The sequence below is a fragment of the Equus przewalskii genome, chromosome 4 (assembly GCF_037783145.1).
Source record: "Equus przewalskii isolate Varuska chromosome 4, EquPr2, whole genome shotgun sequence".
Classification (NCBI taxonomy): domain Eukaryota; kingdom Metazoa; phylum Chordata; class Mammalia; order Perissodactyla; family Equidae; genus Equus; species Equus przewalskii.
In genome coordinates, this window is record NC_091834.1 from 49,284,133 (window position 1) to 49,309,803 (window position 25,671).

The window sequence follows — 25,671 nt, forward strand, 5'->3', positions numbered from 1 at the left end:
TTTCAATGATAAACAGATGCTTTCTATGTGAAGTTTCTTTCTATGATAGAAGTTTCTCTTCTTTCATGGGATGGGAAGAAGGTTTTGGTACATAAACTGAATAATAATTTTTTTATGTTCTTAAAGATTTTTTTAATCTTTGCAATGTAATTAATTTAATTGAATACTGCAGATTTTCCTGATTGTTTAATAGTATAACTAATGGAGAAAATCTAGTCATTTTCAAATCACAATTTTAAAAAACTTTGAAATGTAATTAAATAATTTGCTTGACATCTTACTTGTTTGGTCTTCATAGTTTAGGCAATCTAGACATGGTTTAAGATTATAATATTTATACCTGCAAGCTTATTCTCAATTTTTAAAAGATCTTGTAGAGCAGGTTTTTTGAAGATAATTTATTATATTTTTCAATTGTATATTAAATCCAGTAGAAGAATTTGAAATACCTAAATCCCCATCCTCTAAGGTAAACAAAGAAACGGAAAACCTACTAACAGTTTTTATATCTTTCTTAAATTTTCCTTCCATAGAAAAACAAATGTTATATATACCCTCTTTTTAACAAAAAAAATTATGCTTTGTGCTCTTTTGTTCACCTTGCTTTTTTCTGTTAACAGTATGCCTTGAGCATCTTTCTGTGTCAGTGCAACAGCTTTTTTGACAATTATGTATTAAATGCTTGCTCTTTACTGGGTGTTGTTTTAGGTGCTAAAGATACAGTATTGAGTAAAACTGCAAAGACCCTCCCCACACTGAAGTTACACTCTTAGGGGGAAATAGACCATAGGCACGCAGGTAATAATAAAATGGCAGGTATGGCTAAGAGAAATAAAGCTAGGTAAGGAGAGAGTGAAGAGGGGCCCCGTTAGTCGGGATGGTCAGGGAAAGCCTCGCTGAAAAGGAGGCATTTGAGTGAGTGCAGAGAGTGAGCCACCCGAATGGCAGAGAAAGATCCTTGCCAGCAGAGAGGCGATCTTCTCTGGCACACTGAACGAAGAAAGGGCAGTGTGGCTGGAGCACAGTGAGTGATGGGAAGAGAGGTCAATGTAGGAAACATAATCGGAGAGGTAGCTAGGGCCAGAAATCTAGCAAATTTAGATCTAATTTTGTAAAGCTTCATAATGTGCCATTTGATGGCTTATTAGAACTTATTTAACCAGACTCATGTTTACGGGCATTTAACTTTCCATTTTTTTATGCGTCCAGCAATGCCGCAACTAAATCCTTTCACACACACACACATGTATGTTTGCATAACTTGTGTGGGTATAACTGAGGAGTAAATCCATTGTAAAGGAATTGCTGGGCCACAGGTTATGTACATATAAATATTTATAGATATTCATCAAATGCTTTCCAAAAGTATGGAGTCTATCTCCTATGCCATAGTTTGCATCTGGTTGTTTTCCCTGTGTCTTTTGTCAACGCTAAGTATTATTCAACTTTAAAAGTTTTGCTAGTTCAGTAGTTCAAACTATATCTCATTTTTAAAAATATATTCAGTATGGGTGAGGTTGAACATATGCTTATCAGCTAGATCTTTTTATATGAACTGCTTATTTGAAATGCGTAATCTTTATTTTCTTTGTTTTCAGAAATTTTATGAATAAGCATCAGAAGCCAGTGCTAACAGGCCAGCGGTTCAAAACTCGGAAAAGGGGTAGGTTGTGTGAGTGTATATGTGTGTGTGTGTATGGAGACGATGTGTGTGTTTAAAGTTCTAATCAAAATATAAGATTGGAGAAGAATTAGAATTTATCCCTGTTTCCACCTAACTTCACTAATTCTACTCTTGAGCTCCGGATGTAGAATCTGAAGTCCTCCATTCGAGCCTCAGAACTGCCAGTTACTTAGATGCCTGATTTTGGACGAGTCATTTAACTTGTCTGAACTTTGTGTTTTTATCTACAAAATGGGGTTGATTATCTCTGTTCGAGTTGCCTTACTCTCATGTGAGGCTATGCGATTGATAAGCTTTATCATTTTTGACATCAGCATTTGTATTTGGTTTTCCTTTCTTTGTTGTTTTTAAGAAAGTGTTCCTAGCAAAGATGGTAAAACTAAGAGGAGAGTAATTTAGGGAAAGAGATATTGAAAAGTTTTTACCTTTTCAGAATTTAGGAAGTCAAATTAAATTTACTGCCCTGAGTATCTTTAAAACCCAGGTTGTTTTCAACTGCCTCTATGTGGGAAGAGTAGTGATGGCCCAGTTTGATGATGACTGGTAAAATTTCTGTTTGTGTGAGTGACTTCTTTTTACATTATCTTCATCTTATCCTCCTTGCTGTGTAAAGAATATTTTTAAAAAATTTATATTTAATCAGTTTTGCATATTATATAGTGATCCTCTTGGATTTAAGAATAGTTGAGCCGAAACTTGATAGGGAAACTTTTTTAAACAGGAAACGTGAAATTATTCTGTTAACTAACACTGAGGAGAGTGATTGAAAAATATTTACGGAAGAATCATGTATAAAGATAAGTGATGATTGAATATCTGTCTGGAGGCCTCACTGCTGAGTATGAAGCATAACGCCGTGTAATGGTCATCAAGTGCTAACTCGTTGGATTGATGACCTATGCTCTTGGCATTTCCAGCACTGAGGCAGCGCCTGCACCTGATGATCTCTTGTAGGGCTTTGTCTGCATAAGTAGCAAGTCCAGTCATGTAGGAAAAAAAGAAGTCTCAACAGGTCTTTTGGGTTAGAAGAGTTTGCAGGAGTCACTAGACAGCAGTAAGGCTGAATTTAACTGTAAATGCTGCCTGCTGGAAAGCTTCACATTCCCACTAAACAGTGAAAATTAAGAAGTTTAGAAGTAACGAAAAATGGTAATTTTGTTCAGTATTTCTGTCTTGCGTTCTCCTCTTTCCTGTTTTTTTCATCCCTGGCTCGTTCCCATAAACTCAGTACACATACAGCCTGCGCAACCTCACTCCATTTGGTGCTCATCTTGGTCTTACAAACTGTGTCCCCATTCCCTTCCCCCATTGAAATCTGGAAGCAGATATCAATACAGGATGCTACAACCGACAGGCATTCTTTGTCTCATTGTTTAAAGCAGTCTTGGGGGCGGGGGCGGGGGTGGGGGGGGAATGACGTGGATGGTTTCAAAAGGACTTAATCAGTAAGGAATAATACAGTTCAGAAACCTAATTACAGTTAAGGTATTGTTTGGCCAAGTAATGTGATAATACTTAATGCATATTTGCCTGTGAGGTGCAGAGAGCTTTGCCATCACCTGCCTACTGAGGGAATGTGTTAATCTCAGACCTGGATCTCAAGATCAAGCAGCTTTATGGGTGTGACGCTGATTCCCGGTAACTGAGCTCAAAAGCCGAGAGAAGGCCCAAGGATGTGTTGCACAACAGCTCATGATTCAACAGTTCAACTGGCCTTTACAGTCTGTCCTCAGTTTTGAACTGGAAAGATTTTCTCTAATTCTGAGAATTAGAGATTCTGATTCGGTTCTGATGCATTTGGTGTTCAAGATTGTGCCTGCGTCTTGCTGCTGCTGGAGCACTGAGAGAGCTGTCGAGAAATATATTCTATACTATTTGTCAGCTGATCTGGATTTATATAACATAGATCTCTAGGGGATTTAAGCAACACTTGAGCCATTTTGTGCCAAATTGCTGACTGGAAAAAAAAATGGAGTCAACCTCATTTTCTATTCTTCATAATAGTGAATTGCCTCCTGACGGTTTATTGTGCTTTGGCTTTTCTTTGCACTTACGGTGGGGCTGACTTGAGATAAATGGTCTGCGGTTTTGTAGAAAAAATCTACTGAGGATATTTCAAGGTCATTTTGGTAGGCTGTCTTCTGAAGATCTGTCTTCAGTTTGAAGCTATTTCCTAACAAAGCTAATGTTCTTCCATGCCAAGTTAGTACAAAAGTGCATTTCTTATTGCGAACATTGAAATTAAACATTATGGTAGATACATCATATAGAGCTCCCTTCAGACTCTCTTTTCCTTTATAAAATATGCACATCTTGTTTATTATATTTTCTCCAAGGAAATTATGTTTTCTAGTGTGGCTCATGGGAACCTAAGAGGATGAAAATTTCTCCTCTGAGCTATTGTTATGCTTAGCTAAGTGAAATATTTAATAACTGAACTGGCCTCCCTGTAAATTTTGTAGGGAAATTGGATTAAAATTAGTGAAAATAGGAGAGAAACAAAATGACCAAACCGCAGGCATCCGGAGTGACCACGTCCTCGGGTTTCTCCCTAAGACTTCAGATCTGTGCTGGGGGTTTTAAATCACTCTTGGACTTATAAGAAGTGGTGTTAGCAACTAATTGAGTAAACCTTCAAGTGTTGAAATATATATGTGTGTGCATAGTTAGAAACCCGTGATAGTTCCTATTCATTTGCTATACCTCACTGACTCTAAGAAAGGGATATGGGTTATGTTATTTATTATTAAATTAACAGGTAGGAAAAATGCTCTATTAACCAGGTACTGTAGTTCTCAGAGAAAGCAATGTATTTAGATAGTTTACAGGCGTACATGAGTGTCATAAATAGGCCCGTTTCTCTATGTCGGTATAAGGGCTATTGTGACGAACTCTTCAGTGTCGCACTTGTGATTCACCAACACAGTATAAATTTGAGACCCTGATTATATATTTCCCACCTCAAGGGAGGTTTGACCTGCCAAATGGAAACTCAAGGAAGCAGTGGCGTATTTTCATTAGGATTTTGTTAGTATTTCTGCTAGACTGTCCTCAAATGCAATAGGAATTGTATGCACTGTTGTTTCAAATGAAAAAGAACCTTTGGGTAAAATGTTGTCTTGTTTTCCCAAATTGCCATCGGTGTTCTTGCCATTTTCTTGCTCGGGAATTTTGTCTTCCTCCGGATGGACACTTTATCTTAGCAGATGGGAGGTGTTTTCCAGCCTGCAAAAGAATTACTAATCCTATCATATCGTCATGACTTTTTAAGATTCCCAAGCTATAAGTGATTATTTCGGCCTATTGCATGATTGCTCACTGTTGAAATATCCTTGGCCATGATACGCTGTCTTCCTCTTTTCCTCTTCCTTGGCGGATCTCTTAGGAAAGTATAACCAGAGGATGAAGGCCTTTGTATGAACACAAGATTTTAAGCTGTCTCTGAGATTCAAAACGAAGTCCTCTGCATGAATTCATAGCATAGTCTGGGTTTTACCTTATTTACCAACTTATATTTTCCAGTGCTTCGAATTTATAACTTTGAAATCACGAAAGCCTGTTCTCCCACCTGAGTCAACATTCAAGCATGTTGTAGTGCATGGTGGGGATGGCCTCAACTGATTTTGGAAGCTGGTCACAAGACTTAATAAACAGCTGGTGATCTTTTTACTTCCATGTTCTCATGTTACAGGAAAGAAAACTTTTTCTCCCGCTGGGGAGAGAATTATCCTTTGGCTAGACCTTGAGTAGAGGGTGAAGTTTCCTTTGCTTGCCACTGAGCTCCTCCTGCTCAGTCAGTCACCCCTCCTCCAACTCCTCATCATCTGTTCCTCTAGTGCTCCCGTTCTCTTCTTCCCCCTCTGCACAAAAAGACTAATTTTATTTTTTCTGTAATCAACATTTGCGTGTTTTTGGCTGCATAATGTTTTGCTTATGTCATCAAAAGGACTTTTATGTCTTATTCATGACGAATCGTGTTCAAGTTAATTTACATCTGTCTTTATGGTATCTTAGTCTGCGTGACTCTCACGGGTACTGGGAATGCCATCTTCTCCTCTGGTTATGATGCTGTGATGTTAACCCCTTACAACCCACCCCTTTTATTAGACCACTCTAAGTAGTCAGTCTGTACAAACCAGACAGGTGCTGTCTGGTTTTTAAATGTAGAGTTTAATTATATCAAAGTTGTGCATGCACATGGTTTAAATGGTCACACAGTTCTCTAAGACATGTTATAACAACAGCAAGTCTGCTCCCTAGAGAAACTCTTTCTGCTCTTTAACTGCTTCTTTTATTATTTACGTTCATGAAGCCAAACAACATCCTTATGTGGCTATTTCTTGATTTTTCTGTTGGAGGTATTGTGCACACACTTCCTACTGTGGAAGATCAGGATTTGGCGCTCCCACACTGCCCCCACCCACCTGCACACCTCCTGTCCCTCTCTATCCTTTCATTACATCACAGTTATAGCCAGCCTATGTTCAGGGCTTATATTATCGTGACTTTGGACATGCTATTTGCAGCTGAACTGTTATTTGATTACCTTTCATTTTCTGAATATCATTTTATCTTTGGATTTAATAAGTTTAATAATTTACTTTTTTTTTTTTTTTTTTTGCTTAGTTTTCTGTGCCTCAAACCTAGTCAACTCTAATCTTTCCCTTTGAAGAAATTTCTGGTTTCTGGTATTTCTGTTGAGCAATTCAGTGTCATTCTGTTTCTTGATACTTTATATGTGATTTGGGTTTTTGCCCCTGAAACTTCAGATAATTGCTTTATTCCCAGTATTCTGAGATTTCACGATAATGAATGCACCTTATGGTGTAGCCACTTTCAGTCCTTATGCTGGGTGCCCAGACAGCCCTTTGCTGGGAAACTCATGTCCTACAATTCTGCAAAACTTTCTTGAAATTTTTTAAATAATTTCCTTTCCTTTCTTTTTTTTTAATTCTCTTTTTATTTTATTTACTTATTATTTGGACGTTTGACTGCTCTGCCCTTTTTCTTATCTTTTTGCTCCTATTTTCTAGGTCTTTGACTTTCTTTTTCTAGTTTCTAAAAGATATTCTCAGCTTTCTCTTTCAACTCTTCTTAACTTTTTCTATTTTATTTTTCATTTCCAAGGACTCTCTTCTTCATGAAATGTTTTCCTTTTTTATAGCATCCTCTTCCTCTTCCCTTCCTCCTGCTTCTCCTTCTTCTCTCTCTCTCTTTTTCTTCTTTTGGTGAGGAAGATTGTTCCTGAGCTAACATCTGTGCCAATCTTCCTCTATTTTGTATGTGGCACGCTGCCACAGCGTGGCTTGATGAGCAGTGTGTAGATCCGCACCCAGGATCTGAACCCACAAACCCCAGGCCACTGAAGCAGAGCACGTGAACTTAACCACTGTGCCACTGGGCTAGCCCCCTCCTCTTTTTTTATAGTTGCAATATCTATTTATCTTTCTGAAGATATCCATGACAGGAATTTTTTATTTTTACGTTTTGAGTTCATCCTTTGCCCCTTTCTCCACACATCCAGACTCATTCTCCATAAAGGGGAAAGAACCACTTAGGCCACTTAACCACTAGCCCAGGTGGCCTGATGGTTAAGTTCAGCATGCTCCACTTTGGTGGCCTGGGTTCAGTTCCTGGGTGCAGACGTACACCACTCTGTTAGTGGTCATACTGTGCTGGCAGCCCACATATTAAAAAATAGAGGAAGATTGGCATGGATGTTAGTCCAGGGCAAATCTTCCTCAGCAAAAAAATAAAAAATTTAAAAAAAATGGTGAAGTCCTTTGAATTGAATCTTAGATCCTTTGCCTTTAATCTAGTCATTTTTTAATGCCTCATCTGACCTCTAGTTTGTTATCTTCACTTCTTTTCAACAAAATATCTGTATTCCTAAATCCTCTAAAGCCCTTTCAAGGGTTCTACAAAATCCAAACTTTTCATAATAATACTAAGATATTATTTGCCCATTTCATACATTCTCTGGTGAGTTTACAGTGGAGTTTTTCAGAGGCTACAGAAGGTGTGATGTTACAACAGATTGCACGCAACAGATATGGGAATCCACCCGTCTGATATTAAGCCAGGTGTTAAAGAGAGGTGTAAAACACCGCCTCTCTTCTCACTTTTTTTATTTAATAAATATTTTTAAATTTTCTGTTTTAATTTCTATAAAGTAAATATCCATAGATGTAACCTCCATAAACAAAAAAGCTGTTTGGAATCCCCAGTACTTTTTAATGATGTCAAGGGATCATGAAACCAAAAAGGTTGAGAACATCTGCTCTGAAGCTATAAATATGCATATATTGCTCATGATATATATTAAATCTTCAAGTACCCTGAAATAATTTATCTTGTAATGAGCGATGTCCCTCCAAGAAATAACAAATGTTGGCGATGATGTGGTGCAGAGGGAAGCCTTGTGCACTGTTGATGGGAATGTAAATTGGAAACAGTATGGATGTTCCTCAAGAAATTTAAAATGGAACTACCGTATGATCCAACTATTCCACTTCTGGGTATTTATCTGAAGAAAACAAAAACACTAACTCAAAAAGATATATATACACACTCATGTTCACTGCAGCATTATTAACAATAGCCAAGATATGGAAGCAACCTACATGTCCATAGATGAGTGAAGGGATAAAAAGAAGAAAATCCTGCAGGTTGTGACAACATGAATTGGACAGCATGAATGGACCTTGAGAGCATTACGCTAAGTGAAATAAGTCAGACAGAGAAAGACAAATACTGTATCACCTAACTTATATGTGGAATCTAAAAAAAACAAAACACTACAAACTCACAGATACAGAGAACAGATTGGTGGTGGTAGGGTGTGGGTGAAATGGGTTAGAGTGGGCAAAAGGTACAAACTTCCAGTTATAAAATAAATAAGTCAGGGGATGTAATGTACAGCGTGGTGACTATAGTGAATAATATTGTATTGTATATTTGAAAGTTGCTAAGAGAGTAAATCTTAAAAGTTCTCATCACAAGAAAAAAACATTTGTAACTGTGTGGTGATGGATGTTAACTAGATTTATTGTGGTGATTATTTTGCAATGTATATACAAATACTGAATCATTATGTTGTACACCTGAAATTAATGGAACGTTATATGTCTATTATATCTCAGTTAAAAAGTAATAAAGAGATGTTCCTACTTATTTCCTCCCTCTCAATCTTTACTTTGTTTATACATTGTCCTTTATTCTTAGGTGATTGTCCCTGCATCATTTTCTTTCTCTGTCTTAGATGAAACAAAATTTTAAATTTTGGTGGTTATACTTTATTTTTTCTCAGATGGTTAAGGTTAATAGATTACATTGGCCTATACTATGAATGACACAAATGACCAGTCAACAATTTTATTATGTATTAGTTAGTGTTAACATATTTTTGTGGCCCCTTTTAAGCAGAAATAAATTATTTGGCTGAATAAATGTTTAAACAAGGGGTTTCAAGACCTGGAAATCTAGTACTAAAACTTAACTGTCCTCCAACTTTTAAGTAATCACCTTATCAAATAAAGAACAGTGAATGCAGGAAATACATGGTTGCATTTGGGAATATGATATGTAAATAAAGGAATAATTTTATAATTTATTTATTTTAGATGAAAAAGAGAAATTCGAACCCACAGTCTTCAGGGATACACTTGTCCAGGGGCTTAATGAAGCTGGGGATGACCTTGAAGCTGTAGCCAAGTTTCTGGACTCTACAGGCTCAAGATTAGATTATCGTCGCTATGCAGACACGCTCTTCGATATCCTGGTGGCTGGCAGTATGCTCGGTAGCTATGCGTTATAGCATCTTCTTGTAGTATATGTACTTCCAATTCTATTGAAATAGTTCTGTACAGGATAGAATCTTTATAAGCTTACATTTATGAGAGTTGATAAGAAATACAAATGAGAGTGTCCACAATTTTTACTCAGTGGTATTAATGTGGCTGTGAAATGGTTATTGGTTAAGAGAGGCATAGAATTAGGGATTTTTGTTGACATTACAAACATAGTTGGCCACTTTGCTTTAACTAAAAGCCAACTTTCCCATGTGTCCCTAATCTTTAAATCTTTCTGGAGCAGACATAGGGGAAATAATTTCTGCAGCAGAGTATAATTTTGTGTGTCTAGATCCTTCCAGTACATTTAACATGTTCCACTATATTTAATTAACCCCCAAAGTCCATAGCACCTTTTCTTGTGATCCCCACCCTTTTTTTTGGTGCAGTGAAATGTAACTGTGTCAACAAATTTAAAAATAATTCCCAGTGTTTCATTAAATGCCATTTCATCCACAAATGTCTAAGAACTATAGTTTAAACCTGTTTTAATCCTTGAAATTGTGGATATATAGCTAAAAGGATTAGAGAGAGAAGATGATTGGAAATTATTAAAGACATGTAAAAAGCAAAATAAAAACTTTGTCTTATAGAGCAGAAGCGTCAGAGAAGAAGACTTCAGAATACTATTTAAGTGACATGGTTTATTGATCTAAACGTTTATTAGGTATCATAACCGCCATTTTCCCTCTCATAGTTATTCCTAGATCTTAGTTTTTAAAATTCGTTCCTGTAGTAACCATAAATCACTAGAAGTGGTCAAATCTCCTAGGCCAGTGATTTTCAATTATCTAGGGGACATTGCTAAATGTCTAGAAGTGTTTTGGTTGCTATAAAGACTTGGGAGTAGAGACCAGTTGTGCCACCTCCTTTGCCATGCAAGAGACTTTGAGTACAATGAAAAGTTGCCCTGCCCATTGCACCATTAGTGCCTTTCCTTGAGAAATGCTGCATAAGCCAACCTACTTTAACACAAAGTATATACATTCCTCCATTTCAAGGTGGAGCCACCCTCGAATTCCTCCCTCTGAGCTCTTCTATCTGTTTTGATACATGGCCCCATTTACTACCAGGCCCCTTTTGATCTGTGCTGCTAGTTTTCACTACATACCAAATTAATTTTGCTGTTGTTAGTGTTTATAAATTTCTCACATTATCACTATAGATAATTCAAGTCCAATTATAAAAGGTATATGTAGTGTGTTCAAATCCCAATACCCGCAGATAACATTGTTAATATTTTGGTTAATTCCCTTCTAGAAATCTCTTTACCTAAATACACAAACTTTTGAGAATGGGATGATATGCTAATCTGATACTCTGCATGCTGTTTTGTATTTACTCAGCAATATGTTGTTGCCTTTCATGCCCATGAGTGTTACCTTGGATGATGCTAAAAAGAATTTAAACCATACTGATGTTGAAGAATATTTAAGTTGTTTCCAGTTGTTGTTATTATAAATAACAATGTCATCAGTATCTGTATACACATCTTTGTGCTTTTATCTGATTATATCTTTATGTATTTAGCAAGGGATTAATGAATTGAAGCATGGAGATATCTATATCTATCTGAGAGAGAGAGAACCAGTCCTCAAAAAGAATATTCTAATTAACATTTTATCAAAAAGCATGTGTTCCTATTTACCTGCACTGTTAGCAATGTTAGGTACTCTCAACTTTGTCAGTTTTTAGATCTTTGTCAATTAGGAAAGTGATAAATATTTTCATTTAAAAAATTTAAATTAAAAGTGAAGTTGAATGCTTTCTAATGCTATTTTTGGTTTTTTGTATTTCATGAATGATGATATAGTTTTATTGGTATGCTGGTACATTCCGTGCCTGAATAGTCTTCAGTGAGTTTGCTTCTTGCCAAAGTCACACATGAGTTCGTTAGTCAATCACATGGACCCTTTTCAGTGCTTAGTGCCCTCCTGGCAGCCCTTTGGAGCCTTGCGCCATTTTTGAAATGTTTTACTTTCTTGCCTTACATGAGACCATTGAGACATGTCTCAGATGCCACTTTTTACCTAACTCCTGGGTTTCCATACTTACTCCCCCTACGTATGTATTAAATTTTCTGTTCACTTTGCGTTGATTATCTCAAGCCTTTATTTACCATCTGTATAATGATGATCAGCTAGTTTTTATCTGCAGCCCAGATTTCACTCCTTCACTCCACACCCAGACATCCAAGAAGAGGGTAGGACAAAATGTTTGCTACAACTTACTGAGAGCATAAGGCAGGATGTCTTATGTCTACTGAGGCCAAGCCTATGATGTAATTAATGAATGAAGCCAGCCAGGTGCATTCTTTTTATATAAACACTTTGTTTACTTGTTGAGTATGTAAGAATTTTCTTTACACCCACAAAAGAATTTACCTCCTCCCATTGTTCTTGAAACAATAGTCATTTTGGTTTTTTAATTGTATCCTTTGAAGAGTATGTATAAAAATATTTTACTTTCTATTACCTCTACTTTGAGAAAAACAGGCTCACAAAAATTTTAGAAATGGGAATTAATACTTGGTTCCAAGATCAGGGAAAAAAATTTAAATGCAAGGTGTAGCAATATTATTAATGTGTAACAGATGTTTTGTTTTATAAAAGAATGCAATTTTTAAAACTTACCTCTTAAGAGAAAAGATAATAGTTTCAAAATCAGACTTTTCAGTTATGTAACTTCTGTCAGTTAGAAATCTTAGCCCAGAGTTTTTAGAAGATTATCATCATGATAAAATTGTGTTCCAGGTGGTTGTATTCATTACAAAGGGCTAATTAAACCTTGTGCATAAATTAAGTGCATGAAAATAGATTCCTGAATGAGCTGACTTTTCTAAAAATTAATTTACTTATAAAGCTGTATGCTGGAGTATGAAAAAAAATTGGCTATGTGTAGCTCTTTTCATCCAAAGATCTGAAATCACAAGTTAAATCAAGGCAGTTATACACTTAGAAAGACAGAGAGAAAGGAGTGAAAGAAAGAAAGAGTGGGGAGGATGGTACAAGTATATATTCTGCAAATATTTCTCAAGTATATGAAAGATATTAATCTAACTTGGCTTGCTCAAACCTTCCACCCTAATTTCAGTGAAGTAGAATCAGAAAACAAAAATACCTAGTCTCCTGATTCTGCTCTTCTAATCAACCAATGTTTGGAATGGCACCATTGAAACTTACAGGAAGAGCCTTTAAATGTGGAAAGTTGAGTCATAAAAAAAGGCATTCTTTCGTTCTAGTCCATTTATTTCATGATATTTTATAGGCCATGGGGAAAAAAAGATGAGAGGGAATAAAATGCTCTCTTTCGTAGCCAGTGCATCTGCTAGGTGATCAAATACAAATGGCAAGGAGTCAGTGTATACTGTTCAACTCTGCATGGATAACTGGGTTTGTGGAGGAGGGAACAGTTTCAATACCTACTCAAGTAGAAACCAGCAAGATCTACCGTAAGAGCCAGGTCTGGTCAATCTCAGTGTTGGTGAACTGGAGTCCAGCAAAATATTATCAAGCCTGAAAAGTGAACCATGTCCTAGTGGGAAACGTCAGGAACTGAATTGAGAATAATTGTATTAAGTTCACCGAATAAATATTATTGTTAACTTCCATGGTTAAGGATATACTTTGGAAAGAACCAGACTTACATTGATAGAATCTAGTGAAGGCAAGAATGTAGCACAACAGTCTCATACGTTGTGGTGGAAATATACAATGGAATGACCAATTTGCATTATATTCGGAACATGAGCAAATACATAACAACATGTACGCATCTACACATGTGCATCATTCCATGAAATTTTATGTGGCTCTTAGATTTTACATCTACTTTTATTGTTTTCCTCGATGTGCAGGAATTGATCTGTTTGGCAAATGCTCTTCTCATTTCAGAATTGTCCTAACTGTAGTTGCCTTTCTCATTTCAGCCCCTGGTGGAACACGCATAGATGATGGTGACAAGACCAAGATGACCAACCACTGTGTGTTTTCAGCAAATGAAGATCATGAAACCATCCGAAACTATGCTCAGGTAGAGCTTGTTGCTGAGAGATTGTTGTGTTAGAAGGGAAATGTTTGAACAGGAAGCATCTAGGGAAACATTAGATTCAGGAATTCCACAGGCCACTTTTTAAATAGGAATGTTAGCTAGCTCTTAAACATATGAAAAGACCCTCAATTGCATTCATAGTAAGACAATGGGCATTAAAATTTCACGAAGGTTTTTTTATGGCTCACCTGTAAGGGACTTGGGGAATGAGATGCTCACGTGATTTCTGGTGGGAGTGTAAATTGGTCCAAGCTTCAGGGAGAGCAGTTTAGCACTGTCTTTCAAAACTAAAACTGCACGTTCCCGTTGACCCAGCAATTCCACCTCGAGGACTTCATCTTGCAGATAAGCTTGCACATGTGTGAAATGACACATGCAGTGGTAGTTATCACACTCTTGCTTGTAATAATATCAAAGAATGAAAGCAATATAAAAGTCAATCGATAGAGTACTAACATGTAAAGTTTGTTAATTCATATTAATAGGCTATCATGTAGCTGTTAAAAAGAAAGAGACAAGAAGATATTTGTAGTACATAAAATCTATAAAGGATTCATATCCAGATTAGATAAAGAACTGCAAGTCAATAAGAAAAGGATAAGCAACCTATCAGGAAAAGTCATATAGGCATTTCCAGGAAGAGGAAACAGCCCAAAAACAGATGAAGACATGTTCAAACTTGTTGATAATTAGGGAAATTTCAATTAAAGTCATGAGACGTCCTTTTGCATTCATTAGACTGGTAAAAATTAAGTCTTTAGGCCCTAAGGAAGGTCAGGAAGTGGCAGGAGTGTAAAATGGAGCAACCTAGTAGACGTGACCTTGTAAAGCTGAATGTGTGCATCCTGAGCAGCCAGCTTAGGATTGGTGTGTTTCTGTTCTGATTCTATCTCTGACTCTTCTTATAAGTCAGCATTATTCCCAACTTAAGTATGAGGGCAAGTTGAAGGTCACCAAGTCTTCCTGTTATACACATCAGTATATACCTGAAGAAGGCCAGAGGAATTACTGGCAGTTAAATGATTGAATTTAAACTTCAAGGGGCAACCCTGGTGGCTTAGTGGTTAAGTTCATTCACTCCACCTTGGTGACCTAGGATGTGTGGGTTCAGATCCCAGGCATGGAACTACACACTGTACATCAAGCCATGCTGTGGCAGCATCCCACATACAAAAAATAGAGGAAGATGGGCAACAGATGTTAGCTCAGGGCCAATCTTCCTCACCAAAAAAGAAAAGAATTTAAACTTCCAAAAAGTATTGTAATTACATGCTGTTTTAGCAAATATATTTCTTTCCTGGTTTATATTTAAGAAATGTATAACAAATGAAAGCAGAGAAAATCTTTTAAGCATACAGGATTGAGTGGGCCGGGTTCTAACCTGTCCTCTGTAAATCTTTGCTTCTTCTCTGGATGTAAATACCCAAAAACACCTTGACCAGGTGTATACTGAAGCAAATATACTCAATTCAAAAGCTGGTCTTTTAAATGTGTATTATTTTGCTATTTGAGTTCCACTGAGAAAGAAAGATAAGAAGGCCTGGAAGAGAAATCATTACTTCACTATACTTTCCCATAAACTTAAAAAGATAGAGAGTTCACCTCTTCATTATATCTAAATAGGATTGTTTCTTTTTACAGATGATTTTATTTTTCATACAGAATATGTGTATTTGAGGAAAGACCCTTTGATACGTTGTTGTTTCTGAGTTTAAAAGTTATTGTATCCTTGGGCCCGCCCCGTGGCTGAGTGGTTAAGTTCGCGTGCTCTGCTTCGGCAGCCCAGGGTTTCACCAGTTCGGATCCTGGACACGGACCTAGCTCATCAAGCCATGCTGAGGTGGCATCCCACATGCCACAACTAGAAGGACCCACAACTAAAATATACAACTATGTACTGGGGGGCTTTGGGGAGAAGAAGGAAAAATTAAACATTAAAAAATTTTAAAAATAAAACAAAAAAATTATTGTAGCCTTATAGACTGACAGAAAAACTTGGTCAATGGGGTAGTCAAGGTGAGAGAGAAATTAAATGGAAAAGAGTATTTAGTGGAGATTAATTTTATAGTTGGAGAGTACTTTTATAGTATGATGATTTTTACTTTCATATGTAGACATTTACCTGTGGAGATTTGGATAATTGTTCTTGGATGAGGAGAATTCTTTTTCCTGTTAATAATCATCTTAAGGAATATGTGAGTGCTAGTGTAAGTCAGAAATCAAATTTGTAGGATTTCAATATAGTTTATTATTATTATTTTTTTATTGCATATCAATTCCCATGCTGGGTCATTAGTCTTTCCTCATAAAGGGCAATACTGTAATTTTTACTCTTGGACTCCATCTTGATTACATTAAGGAATAAACACAGTGAAAGTGTTTTATTGGTTTTTTTTTTAAGAACAAATGGTCTATTTATTACACTTTGATATAGATAACTTATTTTGATCTCTTGACTCTGAAGGAGGTATTCTTGTCCTTAGTGAGAGGGAATGGTTTTCTTTTCTTTTTTTTTGTTTTGGTGAGGAAGATTGGCTCTGAGCTAACATGTGTTGCCCGTCTTCCTCTTTTTGCCTGAGAAAGATTGTTGCTGAGCTAACATCTGTGCCGATCTTCCCCTGTTTTGTATCTGGGATGCCAGATGCATAGCTTGATGAGTGGTGTCTAGGTCCATGCCCAGGATCCAAACCTGCAAACCTCAGGCCGCCAAAGTAGAGCACACAAACTTGACCACTGCACCACCAGGCTGGCCCCCTGAAAGTTTTAGATGAAAGTATATCATGTAGATATAAGAGAAAGGAATTAGATTCAGAAATCATTTCCACAGTTATTAAAATAATCAATATTTATAAAAATCGCTATTTAAATAAGAACATTGTATTAATCTTTTTGGGCTGCCATAACAATATACCACAGATTGGGTAGCTTAAACAACAGAATTTTATTTCTCACAGTTCAGGAGGCTGGGAAGTCCAAGATCAAGGTTCCGCTTGGATCTGGTTCCTGGGGAGGTCTCTCTTTCTATAGAGAATTACTATAAGGCCATCAGCCCTGTCAGGTTACGGTTGCACAGTTATGACCTCATTTGGCCACCTCCTAAAGTCCTTACTTCCAAATGCAGTCACCTTAGGGGGTAGAGCTTCAGCATATGAATGTGAGGGGAACACAAACCTTCAGTCCATAACAAACATCAGTCCACTTACAAACAGTCCAGAATTTCACTGGCCTGTGTATACCCTGCTTGAGAGTTCTAACTGGATTGCAGGGGCCAGCAATCCTTTACTGCCATTAAGTTCTACCATTTTTTGCTCATCTGCTGCAAAAGTGTCTGTGTCCACATAGAGCATGATCTCCCATGAACTCTGCTCTCCTCTCCGTCATATCCACTGTCTATGTGATGACGTCTGTAACCCCTTCATTTCAGTTATCTTCCATCTCTGCATCTCACAGTTTTAAAATTACATTCATTTTATTTTCATCAAAGTTATTTTTGGTTTCTCCCCTGTTATATTCTTGAATGAATTTATTTTAGTCTCCACATGCATTTTGATCCTATTTTGTCCTCTAGGTCATAATTGGTGAGTTCTTCTGTAGTACTTATAGTTCTGATAGCACAAGGTGAGCATGTTTAACTACACATTTTTATTCGTGTCAATCTATGTTGTAGTTAGGGTGAGTTTTTACACCTCCTTCTATTGCCTTTTAATATTGTTTACGTAATATCTAATGGTTCTGCTTTACGTTTAGGTCTTCAATAAACTCATCAGGAGATATAAGTATTTGGAAAAGGCATTTGAGGATGAAATGAAAAAGGTAAAAATTCAAATGTCATGCCTTATCTATTTAAAGTGATGGAATGGAGAGGGACAAAAATTTTGCATATACAACAATAGTCATAGGTACCATGGCCATTGTAAGTTTGTAATAAATGTTTGTTAAATGAGTGAGTATGATAGATCATTAGCCAATAACTATAGGAAGAGAGACATGATGAGCCTAGACTTTTTTCATTCATATTTCATGCAAGACAATATGCTTTGTTGAATAGGAATAGTTCCATAGAATATGATCTCTGATCTTGCAGAGTTTGACTAAAAACTAGAGATTCCAAATATGCAAGAAAAATAAATATATCAAGGGAAGAATCGAGATAAGGCGCTTTGATTAGTTAAAGCATGTGAAAGAGCCTCGCACAGCAGCTAATACTCAGTAAAGTTCTTTCGTTTTAGAAGGTGCAGTTGAGCAAAGGGGATAGAAGCACATCTTTGGAAACAGTGGATGGGTGTAAATCTCAGTGGCGTTTCTCATCTGTAAAATGGCTGCAATAAGAGTATGTACCTTATGGTTGTTGTAGGAATAAATGAGAAAACATATTAGGTGTTTCACACAGTAACTGGCCTCTAGTAAGTTGTGAAAAAGTAGCACTTTATTAAAGAAGCCCTCTTTTCAGGGTTTGCAGTATGATCTCTCATCTAATTTGTAACTCCTCTGTATTTATATATAGCAGTCACTACATTAATTTGTTACAGATTTGTGTGTTGCTTTGTCATTGTTTCCAGTGTTAAATCTACCTAAATTATAAACCACAGGAATAAAGGAAGCATAAAATCTAATTTGTGACTTTCTTCCTTCCCCCTGTTGACAGTGGTTCCATATATAGTGAAGAACATTTTGGCAGTAAAATCTTTTTTTTTTTTAAATTCACATTCTCCATGACCCGATATTCGTGTTTATAAGAATCTTTCAGCACAGATACATAAAACTATATGTATAAAGATGTTCATCACAGTGTTGAGATGTAATCTAAATGTTCATTGGTGGGAGACTGGTTAATTAAATTATGGTCTATTCGTACAGTGGGATGCTAAGCAATCTTTTATAGAAGGAGGCATAGCTACATGAAATGATAAGGGAAAATGCTCGTGATAAATTGTTGAATGAAAAAGCAAGGTGCAGAGCAACGATTTGGTAGTAGTTTGTGAGCAAGTTATGTATTCTTTGTGCCTCAGTTTTCTTTGCCGTAAAACAAGGATTGAGGCTGTTGTATTCATACATAGAAGGTGTTCAGAGGAGTATCTGCTCCACTCAACAAGTTGTAGCTATTATCAATGTATAATTCAGTAAAAACAACATGTGTATACATGTAGTTATTTATAATTTGTAGACATATGTAAGTGCATTTAAATATCTAGGACACACATCAAAATGTTAATGTTAATTCTAAGAGAGTAGCTTTAGAGAGATTTTTCTCATTTTTATATTATTCTGTATTGTCAGATTTTGTTCTACTAATATATATTACTTTTTTTAATATGAAAAATTATAAATGGAAAAAATGTGGTCCATTATATTGCTGCATGCTTAGAAAATAAGAAGTGCTTGTTTAAATAGAGGGATAGATATGATGCAAAACATGATGCAAAACATTCAAATAAATTAAACATCTTATCACTTTATCTAGTAATATCACTTATGTTTTTACTTCTCTCTGCTCATTTGAACCTTGAAAACTTATTAAGTATTTCATTCATGTATGGATATGCTTTCAAGAATGATTTATTTTTCAAAATATATCCGCTTTTCATTTTTCTAATAGAAGGCCAGACTGATACAAAGTGTCGATGGTTTTGTCAGTTCTTTTACTCTACGCCGTTCCTGGTGCTCCCAGATGCTTTAACCATTGATGCTTCGTTCCCTCACTCCCTGTTTTCTTGTGAACTTAGAAGATGACTTCTTTTTAATTCATTGAGATTTTAATAGAGATAAATTGGGAGTGAAATGGACTAGTTTGATTCCAGTTCTGCCACTTACTCATAATATAAATATTTGGAGAGTCACATAACCTCTCCATAAAGTAATAATCCTTTAACTGTTGGGGATAGTAAATTAATATTGCCCTACCCACTGGACAGAGTTAATGGAATTTCATTGGCACTAAAGCACTTACACCTATGTTGATGCCAGTAACTTTTCATTGGTGCAAAGTAATGAAAAAGTCAGCAGGGCCCTGATAGTGATATTGAGCCCTAGGGATCTCAGTAACATGCCTAAGGACTGATGAAATGGAGAAAATAGGCATGGATTGTAGTCAAAGCGCTAGATGGAGGAGGATTAGGAAAGAGGAGGGCATTCCACAGACTGAATACTCTTGGAATTCAAAATGGAGTCTGATCCGTGTGAAGGCTTCCCTTCAACCTTTCTGGGGTGGCTACTTTTTCACTTCCCCTTAGGGGAAGAGGCTGGGAGCACTGGGACCCAGAAGGACCCAAACAACATCTTCATCTTCTCGTTACCCCTCCAAAATTGCTCTTTCCAACTCACATCAGAGACCTTTTCTCCGTTAGGAACTTTTCTTTACCTCATATCCTCCATTACCTCATCACCAGGGCTGGTGATAAAACTGTGTGAGCCAAGAAATACTGCGTTTGAATCTCATTACTTTAAAAAGAACATTAAGAACTTAGAAAACTCTTTTTTCATTCAGCAGTCTTGTTTGAAAGAGTATGATGTGCTGTGAACTCAGAGAAGTATATGCTGAATGTCAAAGCTTATTGACTCTTTCTTGTTTTTCGTTTGTTTTGCTATAACAAACCCCCCCAAAAATGGGTAGATGTGGTGGGGGGTGGGGGGAGTGACGCACCCAAAGAAGTGAAAGACAATAATATATGTCAGAAAACATCATGTTCATTATGTAACACTTAACCTTTGTCATGTACAAAGTCAAATGTAAATTATTTATGCAACCTATTCACACTGTTCTCCAAATGTCTCTTTTCCTTCACATAAATGTTATCTATAGCTGTGTGTAAGTGAACTTGGAAGAAAGGAACTATGCCTGATAAAGTCTCTTACTGTAGCATTCAATTTATACCTGAACATATGTATGTGTTTCCAGTGAATAATAACTATGCGTTGTGTCTGACCTACTGGTTGTGTACCACCTAGCCATGGCGGGACATTCTGTTTGTTATTTTCCTGCTTTAGTCCTTTGCTTTATAGACATGGTTTCTTTTGTTTGACCCACAGCTTCTCCTCTTCCTTAAAGCCTTTTCCGAAACAGAGCAGACAAAGTTGGCAATGCTGTCTGGGATCCTGCTGGGCAACGGCACCCTTCCTGCCACCATCCTTACCAGTCTCTTCACCGACAGCTTAGTCAAGGAAGGTAATTCCTCTCATGTTTTCTTACCTGTCAGATGTAAAAGAAAAGTAAAGCCACAGATGGTTAGAAAAATGCCAATACCTCTTAGTATCCTCTACTACCGACCCTTCCTCCATATAAGAGAATGTGTATGTGTGTGTGTTTGTGTCTGTGTGTGTGTGTGTGTACCTTCAAGCAATAAGAGGATTGTACATGTTTATTGTAGGAAATTGAAAGAAAAAAATTGCACACTTATACAAAGACAAATAAAGACTAAGAATAAACTAGAATTTTTGGTGTAAAACTAAATGCTTAGGTCAAATACCCTGAAGTTGAACTGGTCCAAGCCATTTTTCTCAACTTAGATGCTACTGGCGTATTTTGTTGGCACAATGCTTCATTGTCCAGGACTCTTTTGTGCTTTGTGAGACATTTAACCTTTTTGCCCTCAGACGCAAAATGCCAGCCTGTAGCACCCGCCTCCATTTAGTATAACAACCAAAAATGCCCCTTCATGTTCCCAAATGCCCCCCAAATGGTTGTTTATTTCCCTGGTTACAGCCATTCTTCTAAACTGTTAACTTTCAAGATCTTATGCTCGTAGGTTCATTTTGATCACATTTTTAAGATATTTATTATGTCTGTTTTGGAAGTCCAGATGGCTGCATCAAAGTTTTGTTTTAATTTTAAAGCATTAAGAGTTTTATAGGCATACATACAATTTCTTGGTTATAGAATAAAACAAAAGTGGGCTCTTCTCTTGTAGGAGGATAATGATATTCAAGTTATAAGGCAACACAAAACAAAGAGTTATTTTTTTCTTAAAAATAAGTTAAAAGAACTTTTGTGAAAACATCTGTCTTCTTAGAACAAGTTTTTCTCCTATAAACATGAAGTCCCAGCCTCATTCATGCCTGCAGTGAAATGTGTTATAGTTTTCTTGTAGCAGCGAAAAGAATAGTAAATTGAGTCAAATATTATTTAGAGATTCTCTATAGTTTTCAGCTTTGAATAGCTCAGATTTATGATAGCTCAGATTCTGTAATTATTATTAACTTGTTAATAATTATAATAACATTTTAAAGTATTTCCTGAAGAGAATTTATGACACTTCACATGTCTTATTTATGTTACTAGCCAATTTACGCTAGGAAAACAAGAGAAAATGCCCTTACCTTCATAACAGAAAATAATTGCCTTTCTAGTTGTATTAAAAATCTAAATGATATATACAACTTTTTTGAAATGTAGCAAAAAATTAAATTATTAGATGAATAGATAGACAAGTGAGAAAGCAAATATAGCAAAATATTAAGAGCTGTAGAATCTAGATGGTGAGTATGTGAGTATCTACTGTTCAGTTTGTTCAACTTTTCTGTATGTTTGAAAATTTTTATAGTAAAGTGTTAGTAGGGTAGGGAAAGAGAAGAAAAATACCTTTGCTATGGAGGTGACATAGTGCCTGTGCTGGCTGGTTTTTCTTTATACTCCACCAACCTTAGAAACTAAAGAATTAAACTCTTGCTTCCTAAATAGGAAAGGATTAATAGAAATTACATCTTTTCCCCAACCTCCCACCTACCAAACGGCTAAGGGGGATGGGATCTTCCCACTCAGTAGAATCTCTGGTACAAAGAAATTTCTCCAACCTTTCTGCTAAGAGCCACTTTCAGTGCAAAATGATAGGTTTAAGCTTAGAGTTTGGACTCCTAGTTTCAAGCATACTTTATTTCTCTTACTTACAATATAGATTCACCATCTGTTATTTTTATTTAATTACTTAAATTTATGTTAAATTTTATATTGATTTTATGAACTAATGAAAGTGTTAAAAATCCATGTCAACAAGTTGATAATGTAAAATTCTCCAGCTTATAACACATGTTTTATTGTCATAGCCATAATTATTTTTGGCTTAGTTCCTCTGCTATTCAGATGAAGAAAATTGGGTAAAGTTGGTATCTATATAAATGATATGATATATCGGTCAAAAGTGTTTACCTTCGAGTAAGTGGAAGACAAGATTCAAATTGTTATATCAGGACATTTATTTCTTATGTAACAATAAGTATAAAAGTAAGGCAGACTTTAGAGTGAACGCAAATATCATTCAAGCCTCAGGTATTTTCCATGTTACCGTTCATAGCATCAACTGTTCTGCAAGGATGGGTTCCTTAGTCATTACAAGATGTCTGCTAGTATAGTTATGGCACATGCTTCCTCATTCAGGTTCAGTGGAAGAACACTTTTGAACATAGTGTAATTGATCTTGCCTTTGGCTGATTGGCTGAAATTGGCCACATGATCAGTTCTAGCCCAGTAGTGGTTGCCAGGGGGATGCCATGAGCAGATGGGTTCAAGCTGAGGTCATGAAACTAATCATTGCAGAAGGAGGTGGTACCAGGACCTAGACTAATTAAAAGTCACCTGGCCTGAACCAAAGGAAAATTCTCTCAGGAGAGAGGAAAGGGGAATAGAGGCTGCTAGGCCACCAACAATAGGGAAGCCTTCAGTTCAGAAAAATCAGTTTAATATTTCCACTACACCTTAACTCTTCATTATATAAATGCAACATTAGTTTAGAAATTTAAAGTGTTCCCAGAAGAACTGTTTACTAGTTATCTGATTATTTATATTTAGAAATAAATCCTAATGTAAATATGGATATGTAATTGAGTGGTTTCCTGATTAATGTAGCTATTTTAATAATCTCTTTAAAAATATCCAGAAGAGAGTTCAACTTGAAACAGCATTGATATTTTTATAGCTTAACTCATGAATATTTCAAAATGATTTTTACAAAAAGTAAAAATGTAAAATAAATGATGCATGTTCATCTACAGCTTTATTTATATGTCACTATGAATGTTCTTTCACTGGTATCATTTATCAGTACATTAGTTGACATTTCAGTTTTATATCTCATGATTTATTTATTGTACCTCAGGATCGGTGTTAGAAACATGAAATATTGGTGAGCCACAGGGTAAAACAGAAGCAAAAATACTAGAAAATGCTGGGCTCTGAATCTGTTTTTGACCAAGTTAAAAATAAATAAATAAATGTATGGTTATACCAGGTTGGAATTAGGGAGTCTGACTTTGAAAAATATTTTATCTTTTTCCTCCTCATGAAAATGTTCTCTTTTGAGTAATGAAAAGAATAGAACTGTGCCTAGAAAGCTATCCATTTTTCCTCAGTACCAAGTCAAGTCTTTGAGTTATTTACTCATTTCTGGAAACCTAGTGGGAAATGTTGCCTTGTCTATCATCACAAGTGGTTTTACCTATAAAAGGAAAGAAACTCTCTCTCTTTTTCTAACAGGCATTGCAGCCTCATTTGCTGTCAAGCTTTTTAAAGCATGGATGGCAGAAAAAGATGCCAACTCTGTGACCTCTTCTTTGAGAAAAGCCAACTTAGACAAGAGGCTGCTTGTAAGTGCTGTCTGGTCAGAGGGTTGTATGCTTCGTGCTTCTGTCGTGGCGTTGGTAATGCCCACAGTGTACTACATGACTAAAATGCTGGGTCTGTGTGGAATTGGAGCATGGTTCCTTTTATTTCTGTATTATTGGCAGATAGAAACTAATTTCATTTTAATCTTTCTTGTATAAATAAATGGGATGATAAGATTAAAGTCATAGAGAATATGGAAACTTTCAAATTTGAAAATTTGTTGACATAGTGTTAACATTTGTCAGAATTAGCACTTTCTTTTGTAACTAGTAACTATAGAAATTTAAAGTTTTAATATGATAAAGTCCTATGGATCCTACTTCATTAGACATTTGTGATGTCTTGGGTTGGAGATGGATGACACTGATCTCAAATACATGTTAGTTAACAAAATAAGAGTTTAAACAGGATTCCTTGTTTATACCACGATTCCTTGGACATACTTAGCTATTTAACAAAGCAAATAAGTTAAGTGTAGTTAATTTGAAGCTCCCGTTATCACGATTGCTTGATTATATTTTTATGTCTCCATCTGTGTATTTTTCAAAGAAAATCAAGAAAAATATTTTGTCCTTGTAATTTCTATCTGCTCCCTACAATTTCTTTCTGCTAGAAGCAACAGCTGTCCAGATAATAGAGATTTCTCCAAGTGAAATTGCTTTTACAATTCTAGGACAAAGCCTAAAATTAAAAGACATCCTGCCAGCTTCTCTTCACCTAGTCTCTTGTCTGTTTTTTTCTTCCAATGTGTTTCAGTGTACAAAGGTGTTGGTCTATGGGATAATTCTGAAAACTGATTCTTTTCCTCAAGAAAACCTGAAAATAATGTTAACTGTAAATACTTGTACTTTCAATCACTTAAAATTCTTTTGTCTCTTGAAATTTACCTTAAAATAGCCCTATTTCTATCTTTAAAGTCTTTGTAATATGATAAAGAAAAATCAAGAAGTCTAGATTCTAGTTAATTTCTGCCACTGATGATAGTATTCTTTCAGCTGGTATTTCCTGAGTGCCTGCTCTGTGCCGGGCATGCTTCTAGAAGCTGTGGAGCCAGTAGAGAACAAGAAAGAAAAGCTCCCTGCCCTTATGGAAACTACTTTCTCATGGTCTTAGAGTGGATCCCAGTATATCAAAGGGACAGTCATAAAAAATAAGTGAGTAGGTTGCTGAGCACAGTGGAAGGTCTTATGAAGGGAAGGTATTCTTGTCCCTGAGTGTGGATTGGCTCTGTCTTAGCTGGGCCCCACTAAGATGTACATACCTTTTCATTCTGGGACTTAGGCTGAAGGAGCAGCTCCCATCTGAGCCGTGCAGAAGACAGAAACACAGAAGACTGAAGTGAGCCCCTCTGGTGCATTAAAAGCTCACTTTTTATTGGCCAAAAGAAGTCACTGAGAAGACTGACAGTGGGGTGGGAAAATTTAGGCAAGTCTCAGGCTACTTCTCCACCCCTGCAAACAACACAGCAAGGCGGGGCTTCTCTTAATACTTATTTA

The 25,671-nt window shown here is 36.3% G+C and overlaps 1 protein-coding gene across 4 annotated transcripts in view; it reads left to right on the forward strand.

Annotated features, from left to right (window-relative positions):
- Positions 1-25,671, forward strand: part of BZW2 (basic leucine zipper and W2 domains 2) — a 59,852-nt gene that overhangs the window by 20,058 nt on the left and 14,123 nt on the right. For all 4 annotated transcript variants that reach the window (XM_070615824.1, XM_070615823.1, XM_008520177.2 and 1 more), the window contains exons 2-7: positions 1,599-1,663; positions 9,307-9,483; positions 13,463-13,566; positions 17,332-17,397; positions 20,611-20,746; positions 24,047-24,156. In XM_070615824.1, the coding sequence (XP_070471925.1) occupies positions 1,606-1,663; positions 9,307-9,483; positions 13,463-13,566; positions 17,332-17,397; positions 20,611-20,746; positions 24,047-24,156 (651 nt within the window). In that variant the 5' untranslated portion in view covers positions 1,599-1,605. The remainder of the gene's footprint in view (positions 1-1,598; positions 1,664-9,306; positions 9,484-13,462; positions 13,567-17,331; positions 17,398-20,610; positions 20,747-24,046; positions 24,157-25,671) is intronic.